The sequence below is a fragment of the Cariama cristata genome, unplaced genomic scaffold (assembly GCF_000690535.1).
Source record: "Cariama cristata isolate BGI_N322 unplaced genomic scaffold, ASM69053v1 scaffold6412, whole genome shotgun sequence".
Lineage (NCBI taxonomy): Eukaryota > Metazoa > Chordata > Aves > Cariamiformes > Cariamidae > Cariama > Cariama cristata.
This window is the reverse complement of record NW_009605439.1, coordinates 24,793-34,814: the sequence shown is the minus strand read 5'-3', so window position 1 is coordinate 34,814 and position 10,022 is coordinate 24,793. Positions and strand designations below refer to the sequence as shown.

At 36.9% G+C, this 10,022-nt stretch overlaps 1 protein-coding gene across 1 annotated transcript in view; it reads left to right on the top strand.

Annotated features, from left to right (window-relative positions):
* Positions 1 to 1,532: 1,532 nt before the first annotated feature.
* Positions 1,533 to 10,022, top strand: part of LOC104158330 (sodium channel protein type 5 subunit alpha-like) — a gene marked incomplete at its 3' end in the record, with an annotated part of 33,220 nt that continues 24,730 nt past the window's right edge. The window contains exons 1-6 of the mRNA XM_009695947.1: positions 1,533 to 1,787; positions 3,000 to 3,118; positions 4,752 to 4,859; positions 6,441 to 6,569; positions 7,367 to 7,458; positions 8,337 to 8,558. Of these exons, the coding sequence (XP_009694249.1) occupies positions 1,533 to 1,787; positions 3,000 to 3,118; positions 4,752 to 4,859; positions 6,441 to 6,569; positions 7,367 to 7,458; positions 8,337 to 8,558 (925 nt within the window). The remainder of the gene's footprint in view (positions 1,788 to 2,999; positions 3,119 to 4,751; positions 4,860 to 6,440; positions 6,570 to 7,366; positions 7,459 to 8,336; positions 8,559 to 10,022) is intronic.

Sequence of the window (10,022 nt, the reverse complement as noted above, 5' to 3'; positions counted from 1 at the left end):
ATTTTGTGTGCTTATTTAATGGGAGAGGCATGAAGACATTTCACTGCAGTTAGTTTGTCACTGGCCTCCAGCTGTTGTTGTCACAGCAATAGTTTCCTACAGTTCAGCAATGTGAGGACAACTGAAATCGTGTTGTATCTGGGGAGAAATGAAATGACTTTGCATGAGAGAGAAAAATACAGAAAGTCAGCACACAGGCAGTAAAGTTATTTTCGGTAAAACAAAGCCTCTTGATTCAGACTTTGTGTTTTCCTGGGATGTTGCATATAGTGCCTGGAAAGGAAAGGTTCAAGAGCAGGTCATCCTTGTCCAGCAAGAACAGCTTAAACTTTCCAAAATTAAGCTCTGGCTGATAGTTATGGAGTCAATTTTGAAGGACACAATGAAGCGGTGATGGCAGCTTCTGGATAGGAAGACCGGGCTGTGTGCCTCTAATGTGATCTTCTTTCATGCAGACTCAGCAGTGATCCGTCCTGGATAAAGTTCTCAACCAGATCGGATGATTTCACAGTCTGCAGGCGGGACTGCACTGGCTCAGTAGCTCTGTGACTCTGTACTGAATCAACAGTGTCTTCCTAGAGGTCATAACCAAAGAAAATATTTTAGAGAAATTTCCATACAGAGCTTTTGAGTGAATTTTGCACAAGGATACAGTTCTGGATCATCTTACTCCATGTACCGTTTTCAGTTGTTTCGCTGTCAGTGTATATGCACTTCTTGGGCTTGCTCTGGAGCTTTTCACAGCGTCAAGGTAGAAGGTTGAATTCACTGTATTGTCAAAGTACAGACTGAAGTAGCATTTAGTTGAATGGATCCTATCCAATACCTGACCCAAATTCTCCATTATATAATGTAAAATATTTTTCTAGTATAATCCCAGTTTTGTTGTTCTGGCAAATGGTCATAAATATAAACTTTGTGCTTGATACTTGTCAGATCAAGCATTTCTGTCCACCATGTCAGTCAGTACTGACTGTATGGGTAACGAGTTAAATCTTCTGACATTTGGATATTGCTCATTCCTATGCTGACACCACCAGGATGAGTTATCCATCAGAGTATTTACATCTGCACAAGTTAATTTAATACTTGGTCCTTCTGTTGCAAACACAGCTTCCACATATTCAATATTGTTGCAGTTTGATGAGTTTTATTGTCCCATTTCCAAATACTGAGTTAAACCAGTACCTTAGTTTTTTTTTCTGAATAACAGCTCAAGAGCATTTAGAATAATAGGTATCTTAAATGAAGTGCTCTAAATACACTCTGAAGTTTATAGAGGTCTGCCCACATCTTATCAGATACACATAATTTAAAAAAAAATACTGAACAGACATTCTATCTCACTGAAAAAGGTATTGATCATATCTTCTTTTTTCTTTTTAGAAGCTGATGGCTTAGAAAGTTTGTTATTAGCATGGGCAAACAGTTGTTTAATTTTCATAACTTACCTGTTTTGGAGTTATTTGACTTCCTTTCTATTTGTTTCTGTTATTTGGACAGAGTTAGTGACAGGAAGAGAAGAATGAAAAATGGCTGAGTTCTTACTACTTGGTACCAACAACTTCCGTAAGTTCACTTACGAATCTTTGGCTGCTATCGAAAAGAGAATTGCTGCCAAGAGGAATTGTCAGAGAAATACTGTAGACCAGAAACCTGAGAAGAAACCACGTCCTCAACTTGACCTAAAAGCTTTCCAGAAGTTACCTGCTCTCTATGGAAATCCTCCTCCAGAGCTCATTGGGGAACCACTGGAGGATCTTGACCCATACTACAAAGATCGTAAGGTTAGACCCAACCAAGATGCTTGGGTTGTAATTTGTTTTATCGTGTTGCTAAGAAGTGTTTAAGTGAATGATTTATCAGACAGTTTTGCTTACATCCTCTTGGAAAAATGATCATCCCTTTCTAGGTTATAATAATTCAGGCAGTTGGCACAGCTGAATGACATGCTGTAATCTTCTTTAAAAAAGCCTAATTTTGAATTATAGGAATTAAAGAATATGAACTTGATTAACATTTGAATCAGAATGGAAGCAGAAAAAATAAAATGGATAAAGGAAGCAAAGGAGGTTTTCAGTCAGATCTACAAGAAATGATAATAATTTTGTAAATTTTCTCAAATTCCGTAATTTGAAACAATGTGTTTCTTTCTATCTCAATGCTTGTGCTCCACTTACATGTACAATAAATGATCACCTAAGTATAAAAATTATTGTAAAACATTTGTTGGTAAATCCTTAAAACCTACTTATTCAATCTCCATCAAGTCCAACCATATACCTGATGCCACCATGCCCACTAAACAATGTCTCGAAGTGCCACATCTAAATGTTTTTGGAACACCTCCAGGGATGGTGACTCCACCACCTCCCTGGGGAGCCTATGCCAATGCCTAATGACTCTTACAGTGGAGAAGTTCTTCCTAATATCCAACCTGAACCTCCCCTGGCACAACTTGAGACCATTTCCTCTTGTCTTAAGTATTGAAGAATATGATTTTCAATAAAGAACAAAGAAATGGGAACTAATCCATTGGAAATTATGTTCTTGCTTGAGAAATGGTTAATACTTTGAACTAATTTCTACAGTCTTAGAGCTAAAGGATCACTATCAACAATAGCAAATGATGATAAAGGTTGCAATTCTTCATTCCACCTCTGTATATCTTGACTCAATGAGAAGTTCAATTTATTTAAAGAAAATAGTCATAAGCAAGATTAGTTCTATGCACAGCTCTTTGCAAGTCCTAAAGTTTAAAAAAGCAGTTCATGCGGAGTACCTTTTTACAGCCTAACAGTTAATGGGTATTAACTTTTTCATCAGTTTATTGTGAAAGGATAGCAAAGTATCACAAAGAGTCTTCCCATTTAAATAAACAGACTAAAGTTAAAATCAAGCTCTTGATCATCACTGGTACAACAGGATGTAGTACAAAAACATATTCTCTGTTCAACTTCCTGAAAACTTTACTTCATGTTTCTTTATTTTTTTTAAAGATTTTCATAGTGCTAAACAAACAGAAAACAATCTTCAGATTTACTGCTACACGTGCCTTATGGATCCTCAGTCCTTTCCACCCAATCCGAAGAACAGCAATTAAAATTTTAGTACATTCATATCCTTTTGTTGGCTTCATTTGCTGTTTTTGATTACAAAGCTCTATGTAATCCTGTGCTTTTGTATTTTAGAGCATTGAATGAATCTGGTCTTTTCCTCAGTCCAGATTATTTTTAATTCTTAATTACCTTAGAAATTATTGTCTTGATGCTCTTGTGCTACTTAGAAATAAACAGTTTCGTGAGCACTGGGGGTGTTGAAGCCTGATGTTCTACAGATTTGTGTTGTGAGAATGATCTCTGATGGTGATTTCCTGCTGTCTCGTAAACAAGTATCTCATGCTGAAGCCTTTCTCAGTAGAAGACTAATAAAAGCTCTATCCTCTTTCTCATCTTCTGTTTACCCAAACTGCAGGAATTAAATTCAACTCATGTGCCAAAGGTCATCAACCACTGTCCGGTTTTAAGAAAAAAGTCTGAGATAGGCAGACACACATATGAAAACACACAGAAAGAAAAATCATATAAAGTTAGTTTCTTTAGGAAATCAGATTAAAAAAAAAACTTTGATAATTGAAAGTGAAAATTTCCAAGGATGCTGTTGCAGAAAATGCCTTTGGAATATAAAGGTAATATAGATTCCACCTCGTACATCAAATTTAGGGGATGGGAATCACTAGTGTATTACTCCAGTTTGGCACTGGGGAATGAGACCAGAACAACAACACTCATGGCTAAATCAGGCCCAGTGCAGAGCCTGCGGTTTCCCTGTGTGAATTTTAGGTTTCCCTGGGACACATATCCTGGCTGTGTGGTACTGAATGGTGGTACAGAGTTAGCTGCAATGGGTCCAAAGTTATTGTCATAACAGGGTACAGACGTCCCTGGGGGAGCGATGCCTCTCATCCGAGGCTTTCTCTGGGCTGCAAGTTGGTTGATATTGGCATTTCAACACTAGTGGTCCAGCTCCTGGGTTTGTGACAGTTTGACCATGCCTAGAGCTAAAGCCAGGAGATTTTTTTTGTGGGGAATGAGAGGATAGATGATGGAAAGGCTAGATGTCTTTCCCATGCACACCTACCTCCTGGATTGCCAAAATGTGTGGTATGACACAAGACATGAGATTCAGCTCCAGAGACAGGTGCTTAAGCTTAGGTGCGTACACGTGAGCTAGATGCCCAAGTTCCCATTCATACCCTATAGTCAGCAGGTCCCAGAGAGCAACTGGACAGCCAAGGGTTGGCTAAACATGGGCATCTAGAGTCTTTTGAGATACCTGCAAGTATCCTGGCAGACTTCGTGCTGTCCCTTCAGAAGAGTACAGCTCTGCCAATTTAAAGTCAGATTTGGGTTTCACCTTTGTGACCTTGGGCAAGTTTTTAACTTTTATGCTATAAAATGAAACTAAAAAAATGCATTCTTCCTTCCCACTCTTTGAGGGGTTGAGGATCCTTTTACCAAGTTTGCAATGCTTAGAGCAGCTGATCTGTAGCCCATACGTAAGTCCAGATGGCATGAATAACAATGGTAGTGTGTTGTCATCTAATATGACTCAAAATCAGCAAATACATGTGCATGCTGTTCTTACAAGTGCTTTAAACTCAAAACCAGATGAGTATGTCTATGACTGATAGACTATCTAGTTACATTTCTGAATGAATGTCATTCTTTGCCTTCACTCCCATGACTTACATTATTCACTTCGTTTATCATATGTACTATTATAACTAATTGTGTATTCATGGCTCTGACTGAGTCCTCTAAGGCTTCTCCATCTCCTTCATGGAACAAGTATGTTGAGTAAGTATCTGTGGGTACGTATGTTTTTTTAACTCTGTAGTTATATTGAATTATTGAGACTTACCTTGCTGCCTTCACTCAAGATATTTTATGGGGGATTTAGAAGGAAAGTTGCTTGTGTAGGACTTTGTAATTTTTTTTTTGCTTTGAGGAAGTATTTTTGTCTTTAATCTCAATATCCACAATAATTGTGGTGTTATAGGAGGGAGGAAAAGTAGATTAAGTTCTACTGTTGAACTAGCTTCATATCTGTCCTACTGCTCCAGTTTGTTATCCCACTTTCTGAAGTTACTCAGTAATTATTTGCCCTTTATCCAGACATGTATCCCATTGTTGCTGATGCTGATGAAGCACAGTAAGAGCTGCTGTCTTCTAAAATTCTTTTTAATAATACTGAAATGCTGAGTTTTGCTCTAACAAAACATTGTCAGAAGCTCCTGGCCTGCAGGACGCTGTTAGAAGGTAAAGCTCTTATCTTCAGTGCTGCCAACACTGGCAATGTTAAATCACAATAAATCCATGCCTTTATAGTCCCACTTAAGCTGGATAATCCTTTTTTTTTTTTTTTTTTTTAAAGAATATTTCAACCCTCACTTTCTCAGTTTGTCATAAAAATGTTAGAATACGAACCCTGATAATTCCAAAACCTAATACAAAGGAAAAGATTCCAAAATACTTAGTTTTAAAAACAGGTCTAAAATTGTTTCTGACTGTCTCGTTTTACATGACATTAAAAGAGTTGTGAATGGCAATTCCGCATGCAAGCAGGAACAAGACTCTGCCTGGTATTAATACACATATCTCCAGAAGATGCTGAGATATTTCTCTACCTGTGAGAGTATTAAAGTTTAGATAAGAGTTGTGTCTGCTGTTGGCATCAAGACTACCATTCAAATGCATTTCAATAATAATTTCAGAATACTTCTTTCCAAATGAAAAGGGAAGTACTACATCCATATAATTTCTTAGTGCATTTGCTGACTACCAAATGAATGCCTTTTGAATTCTGCAGGGAGATCACTGCCTTGTTGAAATGATAAGTGCACTCAGTAAGTCCAGAAGAGCTTTTACTGATAATTTTCCATTAATAAGAATAATTACCATCTTAAATTGAAAATCCTGTACTCTTGTATTGCTCTAAGTGTTTTAAACATTCTGCACAGAAATGGATGCTGTGTGCCTGAAGTAAATAATACACAGCTTATCACACGTTCACTTGGCCACTTTAAAACAGAGGAAGATATAAATTTTGCTCTCTATATTAGCAGGTAGCTAGGAGTTTCGTGTTTCTTAAATTATGGGGACTCACATGAAAGCATTTGAAACAAATTATTGAATGCCAATAAACGATGTCACAGGCGTGCATGTTAAAAGCCATGTCCAGATTGCAGTCAACTACTGTCTCAAACTCCATATGAGTCAGACACTGATAGAATACACTGAAATAAACAGCAGTCTTTCCATTACTTCTCTGCAGCATTGGCTTGATTTGTTGGCCTAGACGGTAAATAGTCTGACTGCGTCTCTTCTGTTGATTGCTAATATTGCCATTTTCCTTTGGCACTTTTCTCCCCTCCTTAGATTTACTTTCACTGGCATTTACACTTTTGAATCATTGATAAAAATATTGGCAAGAGGATTCTGCCTAAACGAATTCACTTTCCTTCGAGATCCCTGGAATTGGTTGGATTTCAGTGTCATTGTTATGGCGTAAGTGGGAACACACAAAGTATGGATTACCTGGGCTTGCGCTTCGTATTTGAAGTTTTTGTTGCTGTGGTGCAAAAGGCTGTTTGCAGTACAAAAAAAAACCCTGTGGGTCCTAATTTCATCTGCAACTATCTAGGAAATTGACTCTTCCCCTTGTTTTATCACTTGCTGTATAACAACAATGTATTAGTCTTTCAAGAAGGGAATAGAGCTGTGCAGAGCAAGACACACCCTATGGTGAGTGTATGTGAATGGATGCATTTCAATCAGTGAAAAACATAATAGCCGGGCTGTCAAATACAGACATACTGATCCTGTGAATCAAAGAATAAGTTTGCAAAGAGCACGATGGGTATAGACACCAGGACAGTAGATTAAATTTAGGCTCTTTATCTCCAAAAATCATAGTTTGAGCTTCAGTATGCAGGAATCAGAAAGTTTTTATACTGGTTAGGTGCAGCTACAGAAGGGACATCAAACCAGTTCAGCCAGTGTTTCAGCCTGAAATGAATAATTTTGAGTGTTATCTTTGTTTATATTTTAAATGCATGGTATTTTAAGATGCTGACACAAAAGCAGCTGTGCACAAGCCAAGAGCTGCCTCATAAGGAAATTCTAATAAACAAGAAATGTGTTTCTATTTTATAAGTCTTCAGATAAATCGTTAGTATATAGTTTATTAATACTTAAAATAGACTCAGAAGCATTGACAGTTAAGAATGACACTGTAAAATAATTGCTCTGTTTACTTGTTTACTCCATTAAATCACTTGATGTATCACATCCTGACTTTACAGGTATGTGGGAGCATTTAGTGACTTGGGGAGTGTGTCAGTCCTTCGGACTTTCAGGGTTCTGAGAGCTTTAAAAACCATTTCAGTAGTGCCAGGTAAGAAACCCTATTTGCTGAATGTTCTCTGCTACTTACAACTGGTTCTTGTTCCAGTCAAAATGTTGACTTTTGTATTTTTTTCCCTTTTTTCTTTTTTTTTCCCCCCCTTTTTTTTTTTTTTTTTTTGGTATCTTTGATTGCAGACACAGCTGAATTTGTGGACACAGATAGTGTCTGAGTTCACCTGGCCTAGCCAGAATAAATTAAGTGTTAGAAACAATCTTGTATTAAATTTATTTTCATTATGTTTTTAAAGATTTTGTTAACACTTTATAATGTCAGTTTTATAGAACGTTCTTCTACCTGATCTAAGTGTTATGGTTCAACAGAAACACCTCTGGTGACTGAATGGACTTTAATATTAATCATCTTATTAAATCATATTAAACAGCTTCCTTTTTACTTTTCTCTTAGTTATAAAGCCAGTGGATTCATTCTCATGAAGAAATACAAATTAAGAACCAGTGGGTTCCCTCTGTCTTCTCTTTGTACACTTTTTGATCATATTCATTATTGTTTCCCATGTTTCGTTTCCTCACGGATTAGCAGTGTTGGAAATTTCATTTGAATTATGCATATTACTCTTTCTGGATAGGAAAAACTAGACTACTTCTCGTTCCTCACCCTTGCCTAAATATTTTACAGGGATTAAAGGGAACATCTGGAAATTTTAGGGTTAATCAAATGAGGAAAAAAATTGTTCTCATATTAATTACTCTCTCATCCAAACTATACTTGCATCGCAAATATATTTGCCACATATTATCCAGTAATTTTGGTACTTTGGTTGTTATACATTTTTTTACCTCTAATCACGTATGGCATATGAATCTCAGTTTTTCAACCTGCTTTTCCTCTGTATATTGTCGTCCTAGGACTCAAGATCATTGTAGGGGCACTTATCCAGTCTGTTAAGAAACTTGCCAATGTGATGATCCTGACTGTTTTCTGCCTGAGTGTCTTTGCCCTCATAGGCCTCCAGCTTTTTAAGGGCAATCTAAGACAAAAATGTGTCAGGAACTCTACAGAGTCTGGTGAAATACCTTATTTCCTTAACAAAACATGGGAGTCCTATGAAATGTTTGCTAATGACACAGGTAATTTTTCCCCTTAAATCTTTTTTAGATGACAATATAGACACCTCTGCACGCTGTAAATGATGTTGATGTTTTGATGATTGATATTTTGATGACTAACTACCTGACAGTGACCTTCACATTGCCAGAGCAGCTTGTGGGCATCCAGGAATGCACCCCTTCCCTTCATTATAAGAAACAGCACTCCCAAATTTTCCAGTAACGTCCAGCTCTGTTTCCTAGAATGATATGACAATAACTGAAATACTCATTAGCTCATTCTCTGCTGTAATTCCCCAAAGTTCACCATTTACTACATGCTGAAGAGTACACATATCTTCATTTTACTGCCCAGTGAATTACTCTTCAGCTTAAAAGAGGAATGTCTTTAAAAATCAAAGTTACTTTCTTCTTCACATAATATGTATTTAATTTTATGTCTCATCTAAGATATATACAATATACGTTTCATGTGTATGTCTTGACTGATGATGGTGATGGAAGCGTAGAACAGAGATCTGAAAACGCACCAAAGCATTCTCAGAGGAACAGCAAGTGTGAGATGCAATTCAGAAAGGAAAAGCCTTGTGCTAAATGAAAAGCCTCAATACATATGAAAAAAATACACTCAAAGTAAACAATGTCTATGCTAGAAATATGAAAAAACTTCATCACTGAAGAAAATCTCCACCAGTGAGTTCAGGCATAGCAGCAGTTATAGAGAGAGAAAAGCATTCTCCCAGGGGAAATGTTGAAATACATTAAAAAAGCCACACAGGATTGCTGTTTGTATACACTGTGTGGAAGATCTGTTCAGACAGGATTTCTTTAATAACTCATAGTCCAGATGGAGAAAGTCTTTGTATAAAAGATTTTTGAGGAAAAACTTTTTGCAAGAAACTCTAGTACCTACCAAAAAACCACATGTAAGAACAAATTTATTTACATATACAGAATGTTGTAAAAATCATAATTGAAAGCAAACTTCAAAAGAAACCAGGCAGTGACTAGAACACCACACAAGAAGCAATGGATGTGACAAACTTTGGTTAAAAATTCTAGCTCAAGAAATTAAAAATCTGTGTTGCCTCACAAGCTTTGTCTTTTTCACATCCTATGCCATACATCTTGTCTGCAGGGTGATTGCAATGACAGCTAAAGGAATATGATGGCCCAGACAGATTTAAGGAAAGCTAGATGATTTTCTTACAGGATTTGGGACTTATAGCCCAGTTTTCTATTGAACAATTTTTTGTGCAATTTTTTTTTGGGGGCTGCTTTGGTCCTGATTTTATGGGAAGTTCCCATCTCCAACATGGAGAACTACATGTTATTATGATTCTCTAAAGCCCAGTCACTGAATCTTCTTTAAAAACTTTTTGGCAGGAGCAGAGCTGAACAAAATTTGTGTAAAAAGTAGTCCAGATAATGACACATTCTTTTAGGACATATTTACATGGTACAGCACAGCTGATACTCAAGATT